Source organism: Suillus fuscotomentosus, assembly GCF_016647785.1.
Source record: "Suillus fuscotomentosus strain FC203 chromosome Unknown F5891scaffold_57, whole genome shotgun sequence".
Lineage (NCBI taxonomy): Eukaryota > Fungi > Basidiomycota > Agaricomycetes > Boletales > Suillaceae > Suillus > Suillus fuscotomentosus.
The window spans coordinates 162,365-188,560 of record NW_024539569.1 but is presented as its reverse complement, the minus strand read 5'-3'; the positions used below and the strand labels follow the sequence as shown (position 1 = coordinate 188,560).

Below are 26,196 nucleotides of genomic sequence, written 5' to 3'. Positions count from 1 at the left end.
ATGCTTCAATTCATCAATGATTTCCAAGGTTTCACCTCCCTCGACGTCTTGAGCTGCAGATGCGCTACTGCAGCTCAAGTCCTGATTCTGCACGGTTTGTTCCCCACTTCACCCTCCCAGCCGCGTATGGCAGTGTCTACGGACTTGCTCGCGTTCTATCGTGCGCTTTTCGAGCGCTCCTGTGATGCTGTAAATGCACTCGCATCTGCCCTTCACACGCATTACGTCCGTAGAGGTTTTCGTATGACCAATGGCAAAGTAAGTGAATCTATGTTGAGTTCCTTCGATTCTTACAAAACTTAGGGCGAATTCATTCAAGAGCCTTTCCGGCGAAGTCTTGGTCAAGCCATTCTTTGGTTTGACGTCTTACAGGTGGAGCTTGAATCCCAGCTTGAACGCGCTGTTCAAGCAAGCCGAGACCTCATAGAGGCCTCTCGAGAACCTCCAGAGCATCCCGCACCATTTATTCCCACTGTAGACGTGATTCCACGCGAGCGCTGTGCCGCGATCCTTCTTCAGCGTTGCCCTGCCTGTTTTGGAGGAGTCGTCTTTGGCAGGAAGCTGGAAGAAGGCGGTGATATTCATGTCGCTACTGATGGCAACTTCCATCATCGACATCGGCGTTCAGCAGGCGATTCACCTCACTTCTATGATCCCTCCTACTTCTTACCGAAAGCTCAGGTCGACGCCATTGGTCGACACATTGATCGCACTCGCAAGTCTGCTCCAAAGCCGCATGCACCACTTGTACCTCATGAGGCTATCGACCTGTGCGAGAATTCGTACGAGGCCGCCGATGGGAAGAAGCAGAAAGCAGCCATGGACAGCTTCGACAACACGGGAGTCATGGCATTGATATGTCGACACGACATTCCCCTCTTCTTTGCAAACATTGACACCCCAGGTGAGCAGCAAAAATATGCTGTCGCCCTAATCGATCACCTCTTTGCTTTAATACCTGGAGGCACAACAGTTGTTACTCTGTATGATGTGGGATGTGTTCTTGCACGATCTTTAAGTCAGGTGAGTCATTTCTGTAATTCTTCGAACCTCATTGCTGATCCCTTCAAGTACGACATACTTGCTGAAACTGTAACAAAGCGCTTGCGATTCGCAACCACCGCAATGCATGCCTATGGGCATGAATGGTCGTGCCAACTTATTTATAACCCACGAATATGCGAAGGTCTTGGCCTTTCAGATGGAGAAGGCACTGAGAGACTATGGTCGAGGTTTATCCGCTTGATAGGTATCCAGCGCTCTTCGTCAGTAAGTGCCCTCAATTTTTGTATCATTTCTACTGATATTTGAGTTACTATAGAGACAACGTCGGTTATGGCTACTTGACCGACAAGCTGCTGCTATCGGTCTTGAGATGCGCGCTGACCTTGGGGACTGGATCCGGCGTCGACTTAAACGAGGGATTGATGAGCAAGGGACAGCTGCACAGGCCACGCTGAGTGAGTGCGATGCGACAATTGAAGATCTGCGACATCAATGGGCTCTGCAACGACAGTCACAGTTGTCTATCCGTGCTCGTCCGTTCAATTTACTTCGTCAGCCTGACCATCTCTAACTCTATTCTATAGATGCCCCTGCTCGGCTCAAGAAAGAGCTGGACACTGTGTTTGCCCTCCAAGGTGACCTTGATGCCTCAGAGAAGGCACTTCAAGCCACGAGCGAGGTGATATCGAAGGGAAATGCGTCCCAATGCACGCGTGATGCGATCGAGAGCCTCGAACGAAGTCACCAGCGCCTCATGGACAAGGTGGATGTGTTATATGCTTCCCTCAACGTTCACGACAGGTTCCCTGAGCTAGAAGGAATCAACGTCGAATTCGTTCGCACACTTCTCTTAGCACGGGACCTGAAGATCAACATCCGGAAGCGCGCAATTGGGAGCTTCTTCGAGTGGGACAAACTCGATCGTGCTGTCGGCGGCACACAACAAGCATTAGGTAGGTGGATAGACTCGCTCAGTGACGTGTGTTCACACTTTGCAGGGACCAAACTTCACCAGCAGACCCGAAAGGCCATATCAAAGCGACAACCAGCCTTACTGGCCGCACTACGCAAATTCAATGGATACTGCGAACGCCTTGAAGAACTATACGAACCAGATTGCAGTATCCCTCTTCCGACGCCTCTCCCTACCAAGCTGAATGAACTCCGTAATGATCAAACATTGATGGAGGACATTTGGATTACACCTTCAGTGGGCGACGTTCCTCGTTGGCTGGATGATCAGGATGTCCGTGATGGGATACGCGCTATGTTAAAGCGTGATAGATGCATCGAGGAGCAGAGACGGCTTGGGCTAGAAGCTGACAACCTTTGCAGGTGGTTTGGCGATGAACTCGCTGCAATAGAACTCGCTCTACAGTTGCCTGAAAGTGTGTACCTTCCTTTATGTCACCTTCGATCAATGCACTAATTCCTTCACAGATATCAGATTTTCCATCTTACTGCGTCAGCGGTGGGAGCATCTCCGACATCTTCAAATTCGCTGGTCCAACCCACTTGTGTCACCATTACGATTTGAATCTCGCGCAAGACACGCTGAATCATTGGCGATGCGGATCTCAGGTGCCTCCCAAGAATGTGCACTTCACTGGGTTCCATTGATATCATGCACCACTTCTGTGGAGGAGGAAGAGGGCGCAGAGGATCCGGAGGTTACCGCTACGTTTTTCGATGATCCTCCACCTGAACACCTTGCCCTCGATGACATCATAAACGTTGACACTCTTGACAGTGAAGACGAAGAGGACATCGATATCCCAGCTGACCCTCGTGCTCTCATCACCTGGCACACTCCCCAGGTAAGTCATCTTTCCTTACCAGGCGTCCATGCATTCATAGTTTATCTAGCGAGTCATCATTGACGCAGTACCACCGATGAATGAGACTACCGTTATTATCCCTGGAATCCTCAGAACTTTGGTATGTCCCGCCCGCGATGCATTCCCACAGCAAATTTTCGAACCAAAGGACATCAAGATCCTCGCATCAGCCTACTGCGCTACTGAACGATAGCCTCATCAACGGTTGTGCAGTGTTGCTTTATTTAGACTCTTTACAGGCTTCTCCCGCTGTCCAACAATACGCGATTTTGTCCACACACGACCTCCCCCGCATTCGATACAATGCATCAGATGACATGCTTTGGCGCAACATATCACGGACTAAATATTGGGCCAAGGATGTATGGATCATACCAATTCATAGGCCCTCGGGTGTCGGTCATTGGGTCTTGTGTATTGTGCACCTCCAGAGCAAGGAGCTTCATCTCTTTGATAGCTTCGCTGAGCAATGACCTTGGAAGAGTGAGGTCAAAGTGAGTACTGACATAGTACCTCTTTCATTAGACTTAATGCATCTAGGACGTCATGAAATTGATTGTTCGGCTTTTCAACATCGCTCGGCAACATCAACGTGTGTTCAAAGTCGACGTTGACTTCTACGGTTGGGTTGCGCGACCGCTGATAGTAAGTATGTTATACATTAAACGTACACTTATCCTAATTTTCTATCAGAAGACCGCGGTTCAGACTAATGGCTATGACTGTGGCATATGGGTGCTTGCAATGATCGCGGCAACTTTGCATGGATGCCACTGTACGGGTTTGAAAGAAGACCATATGTCTGCGTTTCGTCACTACCTTCATACACTTGTCGTATTAATGTGTAACTAAATATATGGATCAAGTCCGTTTAACATCTTCTCAACCTCAGTGTGATAGAGATAAATCCTGCGTGCACGCCATCGCAAGAGACATTGGGCCATCTTGATGTGTCTATCACAGTCCCTTGCGTCAGAGATATAGTCTTGCAATATGTACCACTCTCCCAGCAGCACGCCAATAGCATGTTTCAACTCTGTACAAAGATCTGGCCTTCCTGCATTGTACTTCCGTGCACGTTGTTGTAGCTGCTCCTTCTCTAAGCGTGAGTTATGGCCGTGCATGACCTGCACAAGGTTTTCTGTGAATCGAACCTCTGCTGGAGTGTCGGATGGAGGAGGCATAGCGTAGGGGGGATTATTGTCCCATTGTGGGAGCTCTGATTCATCGAGGTTGTCAGCACTTTGGGAAGTGCAACGAAATAGATCACCGTCTGGAAGGGAGGCGTTTGCTAGATTGATGAGAACTCGAGGCAGGGGTGGAAGCCGGGATGATGCTAGGGGTGGCTTTGACGAGCCTTTGCGACTGTGTGCTTTGGCATAGTTTTGAGAATGTCGAAGTCGACGAGTAGCTTTCCCCCTGCCAATGACAATGTGGAGGTTAAGAATGCCATGTGCAGTGTGGTGTAAACATACCTCTCAGACTGTGCATAGTTCGCCTTTTGTCTGCGCAATGCAGCTGTTTTTTCTGCCAACGTTAGATATTTGGCTTTTTGACCCATAATGACAGTAGAGAGATGCAAAGGCTGAATGAAGTTCAGTGAACACATGCATGCAATTAGCTACTTATTCTACGGACGGACCTTCTTCACTCAAACATTGGGAAATTTTGGTACCAATCGAACCGGCAAAAAACGAAGAATTCAAAAACCACTATCCGCAAAGTCTACGCGAAGACGAGCGTGGTTGGGATATGTTTTTCGTTGGTCTTGAACTGTATCTGAATGCCTATTGGCTAATCAAGCCGCATGTGCTGAACTCCCCATTTCGTCAAGGTTCGAATTTGACTTATGTACCTAGGGGATCCATCAAGATCCATCAAGATCCATCGGCGCTCTTGTAAGAAATCGAAAACATCACAGGTGAGTTAGTCCATTTATTTTCTTGACTGTGTCTACTACTAGTAGGAGCAATTGACGATATCTGGCCGTTCCTGTCCCTACACATTCACCCTCCCTCTATCCAACTACTGTCCACCATCCGACCCTTGTCGTGATGCACCAGCCAGCTCCTCTAGCGCCTCCCACCTGAGTTGGAGGATCCGAAACTTCTATTTGTGGATCCACGATGGACCATCCACTGGTATACATCCCTCTGCCGGTCTCTCACATATCCTTGCTCACTCGTCTATTTTCCCAGTCTGCACGATCATCATGCTGCGTCCCCCCGTTCATAAAACAGAACAAAAAAATTTTGAAGCGAGTCAAGAGAGACGCCAACATCATTACGCAAAGTAAGTTTGAGTTTTATTTATTGTCTTTCACAGACGGCAGGTCAACTGACATACAAAGACACAGAGACGGTATATTGAGTAGGCGACGAGGGCTTCGCCTCACAAAGCCATTGCAGGAGGTACAGGAGATTCAAAGAGCACTCGCTGTAGCCTTAGGCTATGATGAAGATCTATCTGAGCCAGAGACGAGTGATGACGAGAATGACGCACTGTATGTCATTTTTTTTAATAGCGAAACATAAATTAAATATCTACAGATCAATAGATCTCCCATCGTGCCTGCTCGCTTTCAAAAGCATCAAGGACGAGATGTTGGTGCTAATTGGAGAACCCTGCGCATTTACAGAGAGTCTCCTCCTTCAGTACGTCAAAAGCTTGCCAGATGAAGTGCATGGCAAGGGCGACACCTCAATCATTCAAAATGCGAAAACAGAGGTCGAACGCTTACTCCGCCGTGCAACTCGAGTGCAGGATCAAATCATAATTTTCTGTGGAGTCTCGACCGAGTCTCGCGCTACTGAATCAGTCTCCCGGTTCTTAAGCACTACACTCGCTTATATAGATGATATCCAGTATTTTTTGGACATTGAAGGACTCACTGAGTTGACGGTTGCTCACTCAATGGGTGAGCTGATGTACCAGAAGAGGATTCCGTATCTAAGGCTTATATTCACGCATTTCGTCTCGATACATTCTCCCCCCTTCACCAGTATATAGAACCTTTAGTACTACAACGATGCCCAATGACACTATTATACAGCGCGCACAACTTTACTTCCCTGGGTCCCAAACAACTCATCGACCTCCACTTCATCCTCGTGCATGGCACCATCAGAATATTGTGAAGCCTGCCCAAGGTAGGATATATCCGGGATGAGTTCATCGATGTTGGGTTTAACTACCGGTAAAGGTGGGAGCAGTGCTGGACGAGCAGGACGAGGACGTGGTGTAGGAGACACACGAGGACGCATGGATGCAGGACCAGGACGAGGACGAATGGATGCAGGACCAGGACGAGGACGAATGGATGCAGGACCAGGACGAGGACGCACGGATGCAGGACCAGGATGAGGACGAGGCGCATCAGACACTGGTGCAGGGGATGGCTCGGGGGAGGTGTCGGAAGAGGTGTCTGTGGACACGAGGCGACGAAGACCCCTCCTACGAGGACGCGGCGCATCAGACACTGATGCAGGCGCATCAGACACTGGTGCAGGGGATGGCTCGGGGGAGGTGTCGGAAGAGGTGTCTGTCAACACAAGGCGACGAAGACCCCTCCTACGAGGACGCGGCGCATCAGACACTGATGCAGGCGCATCAGACACTGGTGCAGGCGCATCAGACACACGAGCCAGCGATGCAGGACCAGGACGTGGACACGGCGCATCAGACACTGGTGCAGGGGATGGCTCGGGGGAGGTGTCGGAAGAGGTGTCTGTGAATTCGAGGCGACGAAGACCCCTCCTATCAAGACGACCGTTAGCAAACCAACACCAACCACGTCTGTTGTTGGAATCAGGTGCGGGCGCTTCCCCGACGATGACAGGCCTACGGGAGGCCACGAGCTTTGCACGGGCATCTTTGCCAGTGATGGTTTTGACAGTGAGTAAATTGTTCTTGAGGGCATCGGCAAAGATTTGGCGCTCACGAAGCGTAAGGTCGTGTATCCCCTTGCTCTTTGCAAGGGTGGCGCGTCTCTCCCCAGGCATCAGAACGTTTTCAGGGTAGTGTTGGAGGACGTAGCCACGTTTGGCTAGTTCAGCGGGTAGCCTTTTCCATGGAAAGAATCCCCCTGGCGCTTCAAGTTTTCCTGCAAACATTTTGACTTGATTATTCTATTACAGATGTCAACCACAGCACTTACCAAGCAACGCCGCTAGCCCAGCAACAATACATGGTATACCATCAAGCTCTTTCCATGTGTTAGAATCATTCATTTCCCCCTGCCTCTCCAGCCACCTTTCCAACGTCGTCTCTACTGGCAAATGGTGCCGCGATGCAATGCATTGGAGGGAACGGTCGAGTTCAGTGAAATCCATGATCAAGATGTATAGGTGCGGTAGAGAAAGATCGCGACCATTGCAGATAAAACCCATCGCCATCGATTGCAGGACACAGAAGGCCACGATAAGACATCGTGGTCGATTGCAGAAGCTCTCGGGACTTCAGAAGGTGCGTATTAGTTAACATTATGATACTCTATAGGATGTATATATTGTGCAATAAATGGAAGCACTCATGGCGTAGTGGTTATTGCGCAGTGGTCTTTGCAACGCCCTGCTCCCCAGTTCGACCCCACTGATATTCCTTTTTTCTTCAGACCCACACGAGCCTCCCCATAGCCTATTGTTGTGAAGGGAAAACAATCGGAACAACTCGGAACAAGGAAGCCTTACTTCCGCACTCGGCTACGTTTGGAACAGGGAAGCCTTACTTCCGCACTCGGCGACGTCTTGCCTGAGCCTTCATTAACATTGCTCATCGGGTGTAGCACGCTGAGAAGTTCATCGTCAAACGTGAGCATCTTGGTTAACTTTATTTGGCACTGTACTAAGGGTCGCGCAAGAACACACGTGAGCTTTACTCCACGTAAACACATAGAATCCTTTCCACTCGTTTTGGTCAACACAGGGCTTTTTTCAACTTCTAAATTGTTTTTCAGAAACGTCCAGCAAGCACTATGCATATGCCACCCTTTTTGGCAAGTTGAATGCGATTGTAGGTATCTTCCACTTCTCATCAGATGAGCCTTTTCAACCTTTGAGCGTACTCCACTCATTCTCACAATTTTTTCCCCAGCAAACTATGTCGTCGGTGACCGAACCATTTTTCATCGAGCGTGTCTTCACCTCGTCTTCACCTCCAGTCGTCTTCGTCAATCGCGCACTCTCCACGGCAAGCCCAGAGTTCACCATCATCAATCACAACCATCCAGAATTCGAGAATGCTGTGAGATCGAGGGCGGACGACTCTGTCCTTCACGTCTACAAGGATGTTTTCTATAACATTCCAGGTGAGTCAATCAACACGTGTATCCTTCTCGCTAAACTGTTATAATATTTCAGTACAAGTCAAACCCTCTCAAAGCTTGTTCTATGTCACCCGGGGGTCTCACATTGGTGTAATGGCAGGCTGGTGAGCACAGATTCATTCCAGGCGCTTGTCGTATTTGATCATTTTTACACTAGGGAGAATGCACTCAACTGCGTTCTGGGTGTCGCTGGTGCTGTTTACCATGAGGTTGAGTCTATTGCAATTGGGGAGGAAAAAGTCAGGATTGCCATCGATGAAGGACGAATTAAGATGGTGGAACCCTGGGCCTTCGACGAGTAAAGTAGTTATCATACGTATTTCCCAATGAAACCAGCCTGCATTCATATTTGCGGCAACCTCGTGTCAAACCTCCTGCGCCATCAGGTGCTCCAGCGCCTCCTTGGAGGATCCCTCATCATTTAGCAATTTGCATGGTCTCTCGAGCCTCTCGAGCCTTCCTGGAGGAGTGTACTCGTGTTATGTCACACAGGTACGCAGTGAGTCGCCGTCGATCTTCTGTCCTAGTGATTTTCTGTCAGTGAATCCCTATGGAATGCGAGCTGCTACTCTCCCAGAAATATGGAAGGCACGAAAGCATCGCATGCACTTTTTTTTCACACCTTTTTCCTCCCGCTCGTATTGCCGTCAGTAGGATCAACGTTGCCCTCGAGACTTGCTAGTATTTGCTTAGACGAAGGTGAATGCATCTTGGCTGGACCATTTATCACTGACTCATTTTAAACGCGGACTAGCCTTGTGTTAGTCTATCACTGACTCATATTAAACGCGGACTAGCCTTGTGTTAGTCTATCACCCATCATATATCTTACGTCTTTTGCTCCTCTCCCAAGTAAGTTTGCATGTTCATAATCTGCCATAGTCAGTCTGACTGTGTTTCTAATGTAGAAATGAATGAAGAATATCTGCCAGAAAATTTGGCGCGCTCCTCAACGCCCTCTTTCACAGCTTTAGAACCTCACCCTGAGCAAATCGGAGGAGGGCGTCAAAAATCACCCCCCCCATCCAGACTCCCACCAAACTTCGCACTCGCATAAGACCCACCTCACGCGACGGTGGTCTTATTCGAAAAAGCGCCCGCAATAGAGCGAAACTGGTTCCAGACAATGGCTCTGATGGCCATGCATCAGATGGTGTGCCGAGTTCTCACTTAGAGCACTTCTCTGGTGTTTCTTCCCAAGGTCGGCTGGAAGTGCCTGGAGGGGTACCTCCAGGCAGCTCTTTCGAATTTTCTAGATGCAGTGTGTCACGCGAGTGGTCGCCTATGGTTCCTCGCGAGCCTCACTTCATGCAGGAAGTGTTCACAGCACCCTGTGATGCGATACTTCCTCAGCCAACCCTGAGCAGTATGTCGGGACAGACCCAACAAGATCTGCCCATCCGCAGCAGTGAACAAGATGCCTACGACTTCTCGTCGCTCGATGTCCCCGCCCCATCCTGGGACTCTATAGCTGGAGGATCGTTCGACGTCATGCAGCCAAACAACCTTTTCATACCGCACGAGAGTCATCTACCAGAACATAATACGCCTCCGCATGTTCCATTCCCAACTGGACTCAATATTCCTGCCACCCGTGTCATCCCTCCCACTCCCGTCAACCCTGTCATGATGGGAAACCTCACGATGGACACCAGTGTCATCCCTCCCCCTCCTGCCAACCCTGTCATGACGGGAAACTTCGCGATGGACACCCAGGGAGGGCCTTCAGGTGCCGCTGTCAGTTGGTCGGAGGTCAGAAGATGCCAACGCTGCAATGGAAAAACAGTTCGACCTCATTGATTGCGCCATCAATGAGCTTGTAGTCTCGACTGGCATGCCAACGCAGCAAGTTTTGAATCTATTTCTCAAGTCTCGTGGCCGCGTCAATAATGGAACAAATCACTGGAACATCTACGGGCAATACTTCAAAGCCCACCGCCTGCGCGAGCTACAGCGAGCTGGCAAAGATGCGAATATTATCAGTAAGTCTGTTTTTGTAGTTCAGTGGTTATGACTCATGTTGGGATGCAGTCACATCGACCATCCAAGGCGAATGTTATAGGTCCTTCCAGGACGCATATCCTGAGGATTGGCAAGACATTCTCGACACATTTGACGAGACACGGATCGCTTCAGGCCCGCCTCTGACTGTTGCACAGCGGTCACAAGAATTCACGAGGTTGACAAAGAAAGTGACATCCATGGTAAGTCTTACATTGTGTACTTAATTTTTATGCGCTAATGGAGCATCCAGCTGGATCTGGCCACCGCAAAGCATGGCTTCGAAGCAGCGCTGCTTATGTGCGGGAAGGTTGTGAATCAAGATGCGTCAATTGGCTACATACACACGACCCCTGGTGCAGAAGAGGTAAATTCGAGCCATCAGTGTACCAAAGGCCTTGCTGACTGCGTGTTCTTTTAGTTTTGGGCTTCCCGCTGTCGTGCCGATGAGAACACGATGGTGGGACATTTTAAGGCCCATGTATAGTAAGTCAATTATATTTTCTTGTCTCAATACTTCAACTGATGTTTTTCCAGCCACCTGGCTTCTCTTGCCGTTGTTGAGGACGTTTACGGTGATGGCGGACTTCAACCTTCCAAAAAGGATATATCATTGCCTGGGCGGCGCACGCGCACCCCAGGGGTAAAAGAAGATGATGACGAGGTACAGGAGGTTCCCAACAATGTCAATTGGAAGACACTGGCCGACCACATACAATGCATCAAAGTCGGCATAACCTCAATGTTCAGTAACCTCGGCGGGAAGTTAACAGCACGGTCAGGAACTTTCCCATGGAAACTATTGCCTGCCGAGCTGGCGCGTCACCGGTTTGTGATGAAAGGGTATCCTGAAGACATGTTGATGCCGGGAGAGCCACGTGTAACGGTTGCACGACCCAAAGGCATCAGCGACCTTGATAAACGTGAGCGTGTCATACTTGCGGATGCCTTGCGATCAGGCAGATTGACCATCGAACGACAAAAAAATGGAGACTTGGGTACGTGCAAATCAATTCACTTCCAATACGGCTAGCTAATCATTTTATAGACCAAAAATCCCCCATTATATTCGGCGAGGCCCCTCCTGAAGATTCCTTACATTCGCATGGTCGTCGCATGCTTGTTGATGGCACCATCGACCGTCAGGGAATCGCTCGTCGTGGACCAAGTGCAGCAAGCACAAAGGTCAAGCAGCCGAAGCCCTCAACACGCAAGGAAGGCCATCGTGCATCCCCCATTCTCGTAGACGACACGCCTCCACAATCCCAATCAATCCCTAACAAGATGCTTGTCCCAATTGTCGAGATCCGGAATCGTCCTCCTCCACGTCCATTGAAGGCTTCAAAGGGAAAGAAACCCGCACGCGAGGTCATTCCCGTCGACTTGTCCAGCGATGTACAGGTCAGCTCGGAGTCGGATGCCGAGGATGAGTTCAAGGAGGACAAAGACGCCCTTGAGAGTGAAGACTCACAGTATGAAGATGAAGTCGCCACCTCTCGTAAACGCAAGGTGAAGGGAACCAGAGGCCATCGCTCGCAGAAGCGACGTGCTCCATCAAGCGACGTTCAAGCTGTTGAACCGCCTCGCGAGGGCAGAAAAGCTGTCAAGGGCAAGGGCAAAGCGGTTGACCAGGATACTGGCAAGGAGCAGAAGATCGCAAAGAGAGTGCGCTATGTCTCTGCCGCAACTGAATCAGACACTGAACAGGATGGTGAGCAAAGTCCCTTGTACTATATGAGATCTAATAACCCTCCTTCCAGGACATAAAGCTTCACGTCTTCGTGATGGCCCACAGGACTCATTGCAACCACGCACTCAACGCGGTAAGTACTACATTGGTTTCACTACCAGGAACAGCGCTTATGATTTTGTAGAACTTCCAAAACCCAAACAAGTCGTTCCAGGATCATCTGAAAGTGCACGCCAAGCTGCGCTATACTCAGAAGGCAAGCGTCAACCGCACGCACCAGGAGGTTCCAACACCACCCAGGATGCACGACAAGGAAGTCTCGACACCTCCCAGGAGGTGCTGCAAGATGCCTCGCAAGGACCTCCAGATGCCCCGCGAGGAAGCCGTGATACAGCCCAGGTCGCACAGCAACGAGGACCCAGAGGCCCCAGAACCTCTAGATGGGATTTACCTTTGAGGGGGAAGATGGAGGACACGTTCACGCAGCCCACGCAGGCCAGCGACCATTTGGAGGTGCCTTCACCCACACCTTCATCCCCATCCCCTCAGAGTCGAGAGCAACCGCGCTCACTTCTTCCAGCACCCCATGATCAGCACAACACAACTGCCCAACCTAATGGGCAGCAAAACATTAGCGATAGAAGTCTTCCTCTGCCACCATCTCGTGGTTCTACGGAGTACCAGCCCATGACTCAACGGCATCTGCCTAGCGGTGTGAATTATGCCCCTGGTGTCAATGCAGCTCGTCAGCCTCAACATTCCATGGATGCTCACAACACCATGTACACATATCCTCCACCCCCTCCTCCTCACCCCTACTATCCTACGCGCTCAGATTCCTATGAGCAAGGGACTGGAGCATACCGTGGAGGAAGGGACGTGCACGATGGTCGTGTACCTGCTCCTCGCCAGGAATACCCAGGATACCGTGATGGCCGGGTGATCTATGATCATTATCAAGGTCCAGCCCCGCGTCATGACGGACTTGATCTTCAGTCAAAACTGGCCCCGTTATGCCGCATATCCTGAGGATGGACGGACGATTCGCGCTAATTCAACAAGCCCGCTACCTGGTCTTATGCAGTACTCGTCGTCTCCCCCTCAGTCTGAAGGCAATTAGAGCATTACCTTGGTTTGTCTTCCCTGTTTCTTGGAACCATGTTCTTGCTTCTTGCCCTCCTACTTGTATTCGCGTATTCGTAGTATTGAATTGAATACAAAGTTCTTGTTGTGTGTTCTATGTTATGAATTTCACAAAAGGTCAAATAAAAACGCCTCGCGAGGAGCGGGAAAACATGTTAGCTCCTCGAAAGAGGTGTGCTTCTTCTTGCCACGTCATCGATATTTGAGCTTCGCAGAAATAAAAACGGCTCGCGAGGAGCGGGGAAACATGTTAGCTCCTCATCGATGTCATGTACTTGGAATTACAATGGTATGTTACATATACTTATCACTAATCTCCGTGAGCCTGAGCCTCTCGAGCCTCCCTCCGTAATGTAACCTCCTCCTGGCTCCTCCTCGCTGGAGGCTCTACAAAATGCAACCTCCTCCTGGCTCCTCCTCGCTGGAGGCTCTACAAAATGCACCACAGTCCGCGCTGTGGAGGTAGGCTTTCAGGCAGGTAACGACCTACAACGGAACCTAGCCTGAAAGGCCCTCGGTACCTTTACCAAGTGGTGCCAAGGGTGGATGGGCGATGGGCAGGCGATGGGCAGGCGATTGGTGGGTGATGGGCGATGGGCGATGGGCAGGCGATGGGCGGGCAATTGGTGGGCGATGGACGATGGGCGGGCGATAATCAGGTGATTCATTTTGTCTGTGGACCAAACTTGAAGTTTAGTCATTACATTTTGTCACCAGTGTAAACTTCAAATTTTCAGGGGCGCCTAATTGTTAGACAAAACTTGATACATTGATAAACATGTAGTGACGGACTAAACTTCAAGTTTTGTCCAACGTTTTACGTGATAATTAAGCTTCATATTCACGCAGACGCTGAAAATCTGTTTATGTTTCATATTTTCATTAACGTGTGATTGGTGTGAAAACAGTCGCGGATGCTTCATATTTTCGATTTCGCACAAAACGCTGCCCAAATTTGAAGTTTTGTACCCATCTTTATGTCAATTTAAATTTTAAATACTTTCTTCCACAACATATAAACCTATCCTAAATATCGATAACCCCGATGTGTCATACGTTGATCATTAACGAGGATTGAATCAAAGTGTTTGGAATTAGGCTCGTGAACGCACTACTCTACTACTACATGATTATGAGTGCTAGTACCACCGGCACGACCGGCACCTGCTAAAATTTAAACACCGTGCTTCGCTTGCCAAATTTCTCCGACCAGTCTTACTACGTCAAACACTTGACATCTCAGATCTCAGACGTAGTAAAGACTGGTTACGAGTCTAGTTTGGAATGACATATGATGCTGTATGAACATGCCGCATTACAGGCGCGTCACGACCACGGCAGGCGCAGCAGGACCAGATCAATTCCACCTAGTGCAACGCCAGTGCATGGTCCCGGATGCTCACAATGGACAGCCCGAGGCTACTACATACTTTTGGAAGAGACGCGTCTGCTCGGCTTCAGCTCCAAGGAACAGTTTTGTCACTTTCCGATACGATCGGATCACCGCAGTGCCGTGGAGCAAGGTCAGACGTAAGTACTCTGTGGATGCTTGTCAGACACACAGTACCGGGGCACTTAGGTTAATGCATACATTGGTAAGCATGTATCACAGCTCAGCGTTCAGCGCCCTGTAACTATAGGGCAAGGATATAAAAGATGTTCAAGTTCACAAGGATGCATCACCATAGCTTTTCTGCACTCTTGTAGCCCTGCTCGAAGATGGCTGCAGCTCAACAAACTTATCCTGGCAGTGAACTCGATGCCCTGTTCCCCTCCCCATCTTCCCCACCGAACGTACTTTCGCCTCCGCGGTATCCTGGTACTTCCCCAGAAGCAGTCGCAGCTTTGACATATGTCTTGAAGGATAACCATACGAAGTACCACATTTTCTCCAACTACCAACGGTTTCATAAGTGCGTCTTAATTAATCCGTATCTCATGTTGCTGACTTGAGTGTCGATGAAGCCATATCACTCATCGTGCGCTGGCACTTTATGCCACGGGCGCGAGTGGATCTCTGATCGAACAATTCTACAAACAGGACAGCACCAACCAGCGCCCAGCCATCGAGCCTCCTGAGGCTATCACCGAAGAGAATTTCATCGAACATCTAGGTGACGACAAGTGAGTTTAGATTTAACGCTTGCAATTCCCCGCTCAAACAATTTCTTGTCAGCTTTTACGCCGCATATCGAACCTTCTTCAGCAAGGTTGTCAAGGAAAAGGGCCTTAGCACCACCTTAGAGGAATACATCTTCTCTAAGAAATACAACTTTATAGAGGGACGAGATGCATCCACCCAGCCAGTAATGTTGGCCCGCTTCCTTGGAGCTTTGTTTCATGCCTTCATCCATGTAGGATATGGTGCTGAATTTGGCATCTCGGGCATGGTTGTCGAAGGTGAGCGATGTGACACATCCTTGTGAACAGGTCCCTGATAGACATCTCAAGGTCTTGCATTGGCCAGCGTGCATGAGCACGAGTTCTTGCCGTCGTATCTTTCCGAGGCTAGCGGCACGACTGCAGTGGAGAGGGCAACAACTCACCTTGCCTCGCTTGTCCTCAACACAGAGAGATCTATTACCCCCTTTCAGCTCGAACGACCACAAAAAAATCATGCGTTCTCCATTCTCGCAAAGATCATGCAAGATTCGAAATTCGCACCGAAGGAAATCAAGAAACATTTCAAAGATTTTGACGGCATGATGTCCGAGCATGGTGATACTATATGGCGCTACGCCGAACAATGGACGATCGACCCGTCACAGCCAGGCGAAATCGAACGTAAGTTAGAAGAATGTATTTGGACAAGCACTATCCTCTACAGTATCGGCGGATGGAGCAAAGACAGAGGCTTAACAGCAGACTTTTTCTTGTAAGTGGCTTCAATCTGATGATCTGCAATAAATATACTAATTTTTGGGACGTTCCAGCATGCATCTCGTCACCTCAAGTCTCTTCCTTCCATCCCTGTTGCCTTACCTGCCACAAGATTCGCAAGTTCTTTTGCTTCGTGGATACTTTGCGTCGACTCTTGGGTGGTGGATCACACGCGGCTTCCCCAGACTGGATATTCAAGGCTGCCTCAGTGCAACTTCGGATCTTTCGTCAAAGATCAAGGTCGCCAACCCATTCCTCCATATCGTTCAATCTGCGATAACGCACCCAGACAATCACATGTTGAAGATTCAGCGCGCACTTGCGCATTTCTCTTCACTCTATGGCGCACGGCCCAAGGGCTCCTTTGGAGGCACGGAATTGGAGGGTGCAGAAGCGCTGGATGGATCGCTCTTCATTAGGAGCGCGAGATTGACTGAGGAGTATATGAGCCAGGGCACGAGGACCTGGAGCCAAGAAGGGTTTCCTGCAAGGGCTTAGGGCAGAGCGAGGCTTTGAGATATATCTACTATGAGCACCACTTACTATTCGATGCAGTTCGATTCTACTTTCAAAAAAAAAATTATCGAATATGTTGAAGTGTATTGATCACAGATCGACCAAGGGACGGCACTGTCTATTTACAGAGACATGGATCTCAAAGGGCTGACTCTCAAATGAAAAGAGGCCCATCTTCGATTGGAGGGCTGAGAGGAAATGATTGAGCAAGGAGAATCAAAGATGTTGTTGAGATGGAGAACGAAAAGACAACGTGCAGGACGAGTGATAATGTATGTAAAAGAAAGTTGGTGTTGCATGATTTCGGACTCGACTCATCGTTCATCATACTATCTTGCATGGGACAATATTTAATGGGAGCGGAGCGTTGGCGAAGAACCCCAGTTCCACGATCGTGCGAAAGTGACCACGTCCATTGAATATCATTTTATTTGCTACCTCGTCAATGATGAGGATCATCGTTATCCCTCACATACACACGCGATAGCTGAGATTTTCACGAAATTTGGCTTCTTGTGGTCATTGCCGCTTTCTCGCATCTTCTAGTGGCAGTACTATTGGTCAAGACGCAGATGCATACGAGGATCGAGTGATATGTGTCTGGGTGAGAATATCACAATATGTTCTTCATATGTACGTTGGTTAAGTTTGTTCTCGACATCAGGGAAAACCTCCTTCACAAAATCAAGGTAATTTCACAAACTCGCATGAAAATACTGAGAATTCGGTAAATTATTTGTATTCAAAGGTATTTCAACAAATTTCATTGTAATGCTCAGACAAGTGTTAAATAAGCATGTCGGTCACTGAAGGGGTTTACAAAGAAGGTGGAACAGCACTCCAGAACAGTGCTACTCGTCCACTCACGAGGTGCCGCTACGCCGAAATTAGGTATAAGATGAATGCTCCTACAGATATCTGATATCTCAATGATGCTTGCCAGACGTTCTCCATGACGAATCAAGCGGGCAACTTTGTACAACCCATGGTGTGATTCCGGTTGCTGGAATGGAGTGAACCATTCCACATAGGCAAGGTGGGTGGGTGGTTGTGCAGGTCCAGCGCGGAATAACACATTCGAAGCTTGATTTGTTAGCGTAAAGACGACACGGACTTGCGCAACACGGTAACCTTCAGTGATCGAGTGAGATTAGTGACTAACATGTTCAATGCACCATACAAAACGCACCATCCACGCCTGTTGTCCCGCCGTCCCCTTCGTTGACCAAAACTGTGTCAAAACGCGCGGGGATCATATGCCCTCGCTTGTCCTCTTGTGATGGTTGACAATGGACAGAATCCACGGTGACACTCGAGTCCTGGATCCCCCGAGCATTGATTGAGTTGAATTTGATCCTGTGGAACGTAGCCACAGTATCAAAGGGAATAATGATGTGAGCGGCCTCGCGTTCGAGTTGTGCTGCAGACAAACCAGGTTGATTTCTCCCGACGACGTAACGAGCCAAAGCTTCAGGCATGATGGATTCGTGGTCTTGGCTAGGTGATGGGAGTATCCAGCGTGCTCGAAGTTTTTGGTGCAACCTGGGCAAGTGATCATTTTGTTGGCAACAAAACAGGCGGTAGGTAGTGGTGGTAGGTAGGTAGGTAGTGATGGGTAGTAGAGAGACGGTGCAAACCTTACAGCGTGCTATCCAGTGTGAAGATTCACACACTGTGAACCGAGTTTGATTTGTTGCCTGGCAGTACAGGTTTCAAAAAGGTACAGGCTCCCTTCCTTAGCATGGAAGGGTACGAAGACGCGGCCAAAGACGCGGTTGTTTCAAAAAGGTATAGGCTCCCTTCCTTAGCATGGAAGGGTACGAAGACGCGGTTGTTTCAAAAAGGTACAGGCTCCCTTCCTTAGCATGGAAGGGTACGAAGACGCGGCCACACAACACGAATTTACTTGATATTTCAGAACAGGTTAGATTACGGTGACAGCACGGCAACAAACAAACGTACTAAAATGATGGTGGCACACTGTGAACCGAGTTGGATTTGTTGCCTGGCAGTACATGCTTCTGCCTGGACTCTCTGTCCATCAGCATGGGCTACACGTGCCTCAGCTTCTTTGATGATGCGGCGAGCTGAACCTGAGAGGGGAGGAGAGGGAGCACCATTCAAGTTGACGGTTGCAGCTTGAAATTCTGCTAGTAGACGCTCTGCTTGTTTTAGCCATTTCTGTAACCACACGTTAGATGAAAAAAAAACCAACGACCCTAGCGCTGGCACAGCACAGTAAAAAAACAGACCTGAAAATGAGAGTGGCCACCAATAAGTTTTCATAACCGTCTCAACCTTTCCCTTCCCAACTTCAGCTGAAGCAAACACTACTAGTAGTATGCCTCCGAGTCCCCATCTGTCTTCAACGCCGTCAGATATAGCCGCCCACAAGCGGAACGCCCAAAGAAAGGCCCAGGTGGCAAGTCAAGATTCCACTGGCAAAAAAACCGGCAATACAGAAGAGAGTGAGTACATCCATAGGCCAAGAAAAATGCGATGGACTCACAGTCATCACCAAGAACCACTGCAGCGGTCATCCAAAGTAAAGGCCTTAGAGCGAAAAAGTTAGTACAGGCAATTGGAGAAAGCAGTCATTGACACACCTTGTTTCAGTCTGGAATGAGACAACGACCAATACTCGTAAGCGCGCACCCACAGTAACTGCGCTACAATCAGTACCAGCCGCCAAGTTAGCGCGAAAGAATGAGACAACGACCAATACTCGTAAGCGCGCACCCACAGTAACTGCGCTACAATCAGTACCAGCCGCCAAGTTAGCGCGAAAGACACCTGCAGAAAAGTTAGACAATGGTTAGTAGTTGCTTAACAGATCAGTATGAGAGATACTCAACAGCGGATCAAGTCAACGGTCATGGTCAAAGTCAAGGCCGCGATAAGAAAAACAGCAAGCTGCCAAAGTCAGTCGCAGTGTCAATCGAAGATAACGACTCTGTCAGTGAATACGGAGAGAGTGATCATGACACCGACAAATCGGACGATAATGCGGAGGTTCCAGAAGACGATGATGAGGACTTAGTACCCTCCCAGAAGGAACTGATTAAAGAGGTGAGTCGTCACTTAGCTACCCAAAGTTGAGAATGATGAAAAAAATGACGCACCTTTTATTTAAGATTCCCTACATGATGCCTCCTCGTGCAGCTAGATCTGCCAGCGCACTATCGCAAACCAGCAAAACATTGTCGAATAGTGTTCGGATGACATCTAGCGGGGTTTCTGACGAGTCTGAGTCAGAGTTGCAGTTTGCTGACAAAGACACGGAGTCTGCCAGTGACCGCAGTGACAGTCAACGTTCCAAGGCAAGTTATGATTACCGCGAGCCTTCATCACTCACCAACTCGAAACCACAGCCAAGCAAGAAGAAGAAGAAGAAAAGGAGCAAAGTAGCAGAAGCACGTCAAGAAATTGAGGTGATGTGTTCTACTCTACTACGCTCCCATCACTCTGTCTTACTAATGAATATACTGTTTTCTAGAGGCCCAAATTCGCAGAGTCGCGGCAGCTAACAGACGAGGCACTGCCAGCCTCCGCCGATAAGGAGTTGTCTGAACACTCCTTTACATGGCCTATATTCACAGATCTAGTCTACTCAGCCGATAGCTCGATCAACCTCAAGGCTCAGAATACTCGGATTCAGCAGGTGTTGAAGACTGCCGTCTTTGAACTCAAGAAAGCCTCTATCTTCGACAACGCATTTCCCAACATCACTCAGAAGCGCAAGATGGCTCTCGATGCAGTTTATAATGCTGCCGGGAAGCATAAGGAATATGCGATAGCAAAGAGGATCAAGCATGACTTTGATTATGCGGTGGCTCTCGCTGGAGTGGTATGTACACTTCTTGTATGTTACTGGACATCACTGACATCCTCACAAGCCGGAGGGACGGCTTAGTTCCTTCCGTACTAATCTCAAGAAACTCGCGCATCAAATTGTGGTCTCTCGTTTTGGACTCAAGAAAGGCTGCGGTGACGAGGTAGACGACCTCATCAAGGGTCACAAGTATATTTTCCCAACCGACGCCAAGGTCTGTTCATTTTTTCGTTATCTATCTCTTCATTTATCTTATTCTTATCCACCACCCAGGGTAAGGTCCTTGGGGACCAACCGTTTTGTGACGAGTCTATGGTTGACTCCATCCGTTTATCTTTTTTCGATGGTGAGAACTCAATTGGTGTCCAGTCCTGTGACGATTTTGTCTCGGTCTTGGATGGAAACAACGAGCCCGAGCTACCTGTTGCTATGGTGTGTTTGATTGCAACGCTTGTAGGTGCCGCTCTTGATAATGTTTACTCTGTTTGCTCACTACATAATGTTCTCTGCAGATTTACTCGATATTGAAGGATTGGAGCAGCGGGAACCCACCCTCAGGCGCACAAGTCAAATCATTCAATTCCTCCTTCCACATCAGTGTTTACAACGCTCACCAAGCGACTCTCACACGCATCTTTAACGGTAGTCGAAAGAAGTACCATGTACTGATGGCGCGTCTCTACAAGGCAGTCAGGTATGTCTTGCTCACGCGCTATTTGTTATCGTCGTGTACTCTAACTAATTCAACATTAGTGCAGTAGAAAGCTCAGAGCCCGCTGGTTCATTGGACGCCGCTTGTGATTACCTTGATCTTGATGCAATGGGTGAAGATTAATCAACCTTCCGAGTCATTTGTACATACTGGTGCTTTTTCGAGTCTGCTGATCTTTTTGCCGTCTTTCGGTTGTGATATTCTCGTTTAATTCTAATATATTTGATGTTCGTGTGTCTTCACATTGTTTGAATTCAAGATAATTCAAGATAATCAATCAGCAAATTCAAAGGATTTCAAAGGAATTCAAAGGAATTTCGACTGGAGTTGAATAATCTCGTTTACTTTTATTTCAGCGGAATTCAGAGGAATTCTCTGAAATTACCTTGATTTCGTGAAGGAGGTTTTCCCTGATGCCGAGCGGCATTAGAGAGGCCTCGAGGGAAATGTATTCTACATCAGACCGAACTGATGGTTGATTCGGTCTACGGCTTAACTTGGGAGCCAGACCCATCCATCCCTGCCGCCGAGTCGCTTCCATTTCTAAAGTGTCACAGCGAACTTCAATAATATAGATCTCTAAATTACGGATCACCTTTGGTGTGCAAAATACTCTTCGACTTATTCAAGTTACTAATGCATCCGCTTCCGGGAGTCTCACTTGGGAAACGATAGTCAACATGTGAGGTGCAAATTTTTTTCAGCCTGCAATGAGCTATATTAGATATCTCAGGACACAAGTCCTAAATGTGATAAAACATTAGTATTTGTCAATCCGGTGGCGGTACTACTTCTGTTCGAATTGTCTGTCAAACTTACCTTGAGTGCGTCCCTAGCGCTCACAACTCGACCATCAAGTGCGTCCAGAATTATTATGCAAAATACGCTTAGAAACAATGAGAAAGATGTAAGGCTGATGGAGTTACTTCGGGATGTATTCCATGTCCCATGACACTCGTGAGCCGCTCGCCTGCCGTGTAGCTCAGAGAATGTTACCGTCGGAACACCACTGACTTTGCCTGGTGAGCACCTCACCCAAATCAACACGGCCCGGAAACGTTAACCATGGCATTTTATCCAGTTTTAATTAAGATGTGTGACCACTCACCCGTTTTATCGAGGAATCGGGTGTCCTGAGCAGCAAGATCTGAAGATATTTCGGCCTAATAGGTCCAAACTCATTGTCCTGCACCAGGAAGAATAAGCATCATGTGTAAGTAACTGAGAACAGACATTGGCTTATAAAAGCTTCCTCGACTTGATCAGTTCCTATTAACACTTCCAGGTCAAGTACAGTGGCGCACCATGAGTCTATTCAAGATCCCCTTTATTCTGGTTTCGACCGTTGGCATCCAAATTTCATTGACTGATCCTTCTCCGCCACCGTCATCTAAAGAGAAGGTGTTGCCCTCGTCCGAATCCCTCACCGAATGGTTTTTGAAACTTCGCGGTATGAAGTTAATGCGGGTAGGTTGCTCCTGACCTCTGGTCGTTGTCTTCTTAATCTGTCGACAATATATTAGATCAGCGCATGGGCAGCATCGTTAGCTGAAGTGGCTAGCATCCTGGCTATACATATAGATCACTCGCATATTCCAGAAGGCATTTATGGCGCTGGGGCTGTGCGCATTTTACGCATTCTTCACCCTACACCAATCACCCCTGCTTTCCTTGCTGCCAGTACTGCCATCGTGGTTGGTGGCGCATTGAGGTTTTATTGTATAGCGACGTTAGGAAAGCTTTGGAGCTTCCACCTCAGCATCAGAAAAGAGCACAGACTTGTGACAAGCGGGCCGTACTCAGTAGTGCGCCACCCGAGCTACACTGGTCTCCTCTTCCAAAGTACCGGGATCGCCGTCATGTACGGAAGTCAAGGACCGTGGATGAGGCAGTCTGGGATATTACAAGTGCCTTTCATTAAAGTGTTAGCAACGACTAGCTTTTTCGTATTTCTCACATTAGCCACTTGGGTTTCCATCAACCGACCTGCAAAGGAGGACCAGCTGTTGCAGCGTGCTATAGGAGAAGAATGGGAGAATTGGGCAAAGAAAGTGAAATACCGGCTTATTCCTGGGATTTTTACATATCTGTGAAATCATTACATTCACGAGCATCACTCTGAAGCGGCAGATTCCTATGACGAACTTTAATAATTGCGCGATACACTACTGAGTGCACGATACGCTTTGTCTGCCGTTCTCTCACTTTCTGTCTTTTTTTTGTTTAGTTCTTGGTTCAGGCCCTTGTTGAACCGGAACCGGACCATCATCAGACCGAACTGATGGTTGCTTCGGTCTGCGGCTTTGTTTGGGAGCCAGACCCATCCATCCCTGCCGCCGAGTCGCTTCCATTTCTAAAGTGTCACAGCGAACTTCAATAATATAGATCTCTAAATCAAGTGCTTGAAACAAGATCCAAACATCAAATGTTAATATATATGCTCAGACGTCTGCCTACCTTGATATCCTATAACTCATCAACAAATACCTCTAGAGTGATGATCACGAATCCTACGATAATACATTCTAATATATATTCCTCTTATGAATCACTGTCACTCATCCTTGTCTTGTACTTCTTCCGGCAACTGGGATGCCAGCCATCCCATTCCGCCTGCTAGCATAATTAAGATGACATAAACTGCATTTCCTCCTAAAAGGTTGTATTTCTTCGATGCAGCAAAAAGCGAAGTCGCCAGGGCGGGACCAACAGCACGAGCTACCGCCGCAGAGGTATGGCCGAGGCCATTGATAGTACCAAGGACATTGTTTGTAGGAGCAGAGGCTGTGATAAACATGAAAATGACCCCTGCAACAAAGCGAGTTGTTTGCAATGACTAGACGGTTTTATTGCAACACGCACCATATCCCATATCCCATGCGACTTCTATACCTATAAAGCAAAGCAAGGCAAATGTGATTACATGATCGACTTCCCCTCTTGCACGTAAAATCCACGATAATATCGGAAACATAGCCACGAGTAGTGGGTAGCACCACGCTGAGACACAGAATAAACGCTTTGGACCAATCCAATCGACGATTTTGGCAAAAAATAATGCCTGAAGAACACCATTTATGATCCCAAACAACGCCATCCACGAGCCGATAGTAGCAGGGTCAAATCCAAGACCGCCAAGGTAAGTAGGTGTCGAGAAGAACAACGGCAGAAGAACCATAAAAGACATGTCAAGGAAGGAGAGCATGGCGTAGTTTGCAATCGGGATAACAACCGAACGCGTCAGGAGGGATCGCAAGGGCATGTTGGCCATCGAGTTTGTAACGAGTGCTTCTCCGTCGGGGCTACTTGAAACGCTGATCGTAGTTGAAGTGGACTTCGGCCGGCGCTTTGTCGATAATGTCTACCGATCGTGAGTGATGTGTGCGATATGGCAGGTATGTAAAACTTACTTCTTCTAGGAAGATTGACATCATGAAAAGGGTCAGGACGGGCAGACAGGCTGCCACTGCACAAGGCAGAAAGTAGGGGTAATTTCTCCAGAATGAACCGGAGAATAATACCGGCCAATGATCTTGCGGTCGCGCGAATGTTCCTCCCATCAAAGGACTGACATGCCGATCTCATTATTTGCCATCTCCATCGTCAACGACGCCGCTTACCCAATAAAGCCTCCAATGCACCAGACGATCGGGATCAAGGCGAATCCCTGAGCCATATTTGTGGAATCCGTCAATTCTCCCACCATAGTCTTCATTACTACAACATTGCCATTGAGAATACCACACAAGCAGCGGCTAGAGAAGCTGTGTTAGCTATGCATATTTCCTTCAGCTAAAGACGTACCTAGCGACAAGGCCAAAGAAGGTTGTCGAAAGGCCAAAACACAACATCGAAATGCAAGTTCCCGATAGTCCGATTACTAATACCGGCTTACGTCCAATGCGGTCAGACAGCCGAGCCCACTTCAGCACCGTCAGCGCCTGTCCGACGAAAAACAGAGAGTACTGCCAATCACATCCAATGAGCGAACCATTTTATTCGCAAGACGTAATCCTGGCACTTACAATGATTCCAGCATAATATCCTACAGCCGCATCGTCACCCCCAGTGATATCAAGTTCTCTGATCAGCTAAGAGAGCAAATCAGTATCAAAGGTCGAAGAAAAGGATTACAAAACCATACCTGATTGATGTACGGGAATATTGATGTCGAAGCGATGGGTTCCGCAAGTTGCAGCGTTATAAGTATGGCTATCTGAAGTTTTGGAAGGGGCGTTCTAGGTTTTTTCGAGCCCTTTGCACATATGAGAGCTGTTGTCTCGTTTGTTATGATTTCATGAGAATTGTGAATATCCATCTTGCAGCTGGTGAGTTGATGGGAGGGCTGCGTAACGTAGTGAGGCAGATATCCTCAATTTTGATACCAACCTCATCTGTATTTATAGGCTTCACGTCATCGATACACTAGTTGCGATAGTAGGTTTGTAAACACTAACAAGTATCGGGTGCAGATCAGCAGAAAATAAAATTCAGTCGCCAACATGTCGACCAACGAGTATCTCATCTTGCAATAACTGAATGCAAAAATACAAATGCGAGAAGAGATCATTTACTGAACACTTACTATGCCACATCCCAGACTCAGCACTACGAGTTCAGAATAGCAAAGCCATCCTGAACAGCTAGACGCAGTTTAACACGACCAAACTCTAGTTTATGACGCCCATCAGAACCAACAGATAAGCAGTCTCAGTCTCTGGGAACAGAACTGAGACGCACCTTTGGCTTCGCTCTAGGCTTTATACTACTAATGTAAGCCGTTTTCTAATCGAATATATTGAAATGAAACACTGATACTTTGCAGATTCGGGGCCGACGTCACTCATCTGCCCCTTCTCTTTGCGTTCGGACACTCTATCGTAACGGCGGCGGTAGTAACCCGCCAGTCCCCGACTCTGCCCGGCTGTATCAGTACCACCTGCACACAAACAAGTGAGACATTACATAGAGACAAAGGTGTGAAAAACATACAACGACACGAACCACTCAATAAGGCAAAAAAACCACAAACTTTTTGACGGAGACGGGCACGTAGTACGGTACAGCGACGTGGCTTTGTGCCGCATTTCGGCATCGCGGACTTTCGATTCATAGTCGCTATAGATCGTCGCGTCTGGCGCACTGGCCTACTAGGGGCCTGTTCTTTCACACATTGGAAGAACTAGCACATGTGTTACAAAACACCTTCGCTGTAGTTCATCGGCCAAATTGAAGGAAATAGCAACACATGCATGA

At 48.3% G+C, this 26,196-nt stretch overlaps 11 protein-coding genes across 11 annotated transcripts; 7 read left to right on the top strand and 4 right to left on the bottom strand.

The window, feature by feature from the left end:
• On the top strand, positions 1-303 carry F5891DRAFT_958984 (uncharacterized protein; the record flags this gene model as incomplete). Its single annotated transcript, XM_041375609.1, has 1 exon — positions 1-303. One exon carries the CDS (start codon positions 1-3, stop codon positions 301-303), a length of 303 nt encoding a protein of 100 aa, XP_041221844.1.
• A 3,388-nt stretch (positions 304-3,691) lies between these two features.
• On the bottom strand, positions 3,692-4,404 carry F5891DRAFT_1193273 (uncharacterized protein; the record flags this gene model as incomplete). The annotated part of the gene is made up of 2 exons (XM_041367710.1): positions 3,692-4,262; positions 4,319-4,404. The coding sequence occupies 2 exons, from the start codon at positions 4,402-4,404 to the stop codon at positions 3,692-3,694; spliced, it is 657 nt and encodes a 218-aa protein (XP_041221843.1).
• A 50-nt stretch (positions 4,405-4,454) lies between these two features.
• On the top strand, positions 4,455-5,852 carry F5891DRAFT_1193272 (uncharacterized protein; the record flags this gene model as incomplete). Its single annotated transcript, XM_041367709.1, has 5 exons — positions 4,455-4,652; positions 4,703-4,741; positions 4,810-5,135; positions 5,200-5,346; positions 5,393-5,852. 5 exons carry the CDS (start codon positions 4,455-4,457, stop codon positions 5,850-5,852), a joined length of 1,170 nt encoding a protein of 389 aa, XP_041221842.1.
• A 740-nt stretch (positions 5,853-6,592) lies between these two features.
• F5891DRAFT_934019 (uncharacterized protein) lies at positions 6,593-6,892 on the bottom strand (the record flags this gene model as incomplete). Its single annotated transcript, XM_041374008.1, has 1 exon — positions 6,593-6,892. A coding segment is annotated over one exon (300 nt), but the record flags the coding sequence as incomplete, so codon positions are not given.
• Positions 6,893-7,940: 1,048 nt separating this feature from the next.
• On the top strand, positions 7,941-8,468 carry F5891DRAFT_1193270 (uncharacterized protein; the record flags this gene model as incomplete). Its single annotated transcript, XM_041367708.1, has 3 exons — positions 7,941-8,148; positions 8,201-8,270; positions 8,324-8,468. 3 exons carry the CDS (start codon positions 7,941-7,943, stop codon positions 8,466-8,468), a joined length of 423 nt encoding a protein of 140 aa, XP_041221840.1.
• Positions 8,469-9,910: 1,442 nt separating this feature from the next.
• F5891DRAFT_905433 (uncharacterized protein) lies at positions 9,911-10,370 on the top strand (the record flags this gene model as incomplete). Its single annotated transcript, XM_041373534.1, has 2 exons — positions 9,911-10,148; positions 10,198-10,370. Coding segments are annotated over 2 exons (411 nt in total), but the record flags the coding sequence as incomplete, so codon positions are not given.
• A 3,866-nt stretch (positions 10,371-14,236) lies between these two features.
• F5891DRAFT_1280784 (uncharacterized protein) lies at positions 14,237-16,592 on the top strand. The gene is made up of 6 exons (XM_041370435.1): positions 14,237-14,595; positions 14,647-14,913; positions 14,966-15,124; positions 15,177-15,400; positions 15,452-15,875; positions 15,934-16,592. The coding sequence occupies exons 2-6, from the start codon at positions 14,720-14,722 to the stop codon at positions 16,376-16,378; spliced, it is 1,446 nt and encodes a 481-aa protein (XP_041221838.1). The 5' UTR covers positions 14,237-14,595; positions 14,647-14,719; the 3' UTR covers positions 16,379-16,592.
• Positions 16,593-17,162: 570 nt separating this feature from the next.
• On the bottom strand, positions 17,163-17,874 carry F5891DRAFT_1055064 (uncharacterized protein; the record flags this gene model as incomplete). Its single annotated transcript, XM_041362643.1, has 2 exons — positions 17,163-17,527; positions 17,586-17,874. 2 exons carry the CDS (start codon positions 17,872-17,874, stop codon positions 17,172-17,174), a joined length of 645 nt encoding a protein of 214 aa, XP_041221837.1. The 3' UTR covers positions 17,163-17,171.
• Positions 17,875-18,737: 863 nt separating this feature from the next.
• On the top strand, positions 18,738-21,063 carry F5891DRAFT_1193266 (uncharacterized protein; the record flags this gene model as incomplete). Its single annotated transcript, XM_041367707.1, has 10 exons — positions 18,738-18,864; positions 18,919-18,963; positions 19,013-19,210; positions 19,263-19,465; positions 19,531-19,827; positions 19,893-20,243; positions 20,293-20,442; positions 20,502-20,681; positions 20,741-20,922; positions 20,982-21,063. 10 exons carry the CDS (start codon positions 18,738-18,740, stop codon positions 21,061-21,063), a joined length of 1,815 nt encoding a protein of 604 aa, XP_041221836.1.
• Positions 21,064-22,195: 1,132 nt separating this feature from the next.
• F5891DRAFT_1055062 (uncharacterized protein) lies at positions 22,196-23,014 on the top strand (the record flags this gene model as incomplete). Its single annotated transcript, XM_041362642.1, has 2 exons — positions 22,196-22,407; positions 22,464-23,014. Coding segments are annotated over exons 1-2 (566 nt in total), but the record flags the coding sequence as incomplete, so codon positions are not given.
• A 288-nt stretch (positions 23,015-23,302) lies between these two features.
• Positions 23,303-25,354, bottom strand: F5891DRAFT_1114381 (major facilitator superfamily domain-containing protein). Its single transcript, XM_041363764.1, has 7 exons — positions 25,085-25,354; positions 24,966-25,031; positions 24,745-24,905; positions 24,561-24,695; positions 24,351-24,507; positions 23,803-24,301; positions 23,303-23,748 (listed from the first exon to the last, which is right to left on the bottom strand). Exons 1-7 carry the CDS (start codon positions 25,256-25,258, stop codon positions 23,495-23,497), a joined length of 1,446 nt encoding a protein of 481 aa, XP_041221834.1. The 5' UTR covers positions 25,259-25,354; the 3' UTR covers positions 23,303-23,494.
• Between the last annotated feature and the right edge of the window lie 842 nt (positions 25,355-26,196).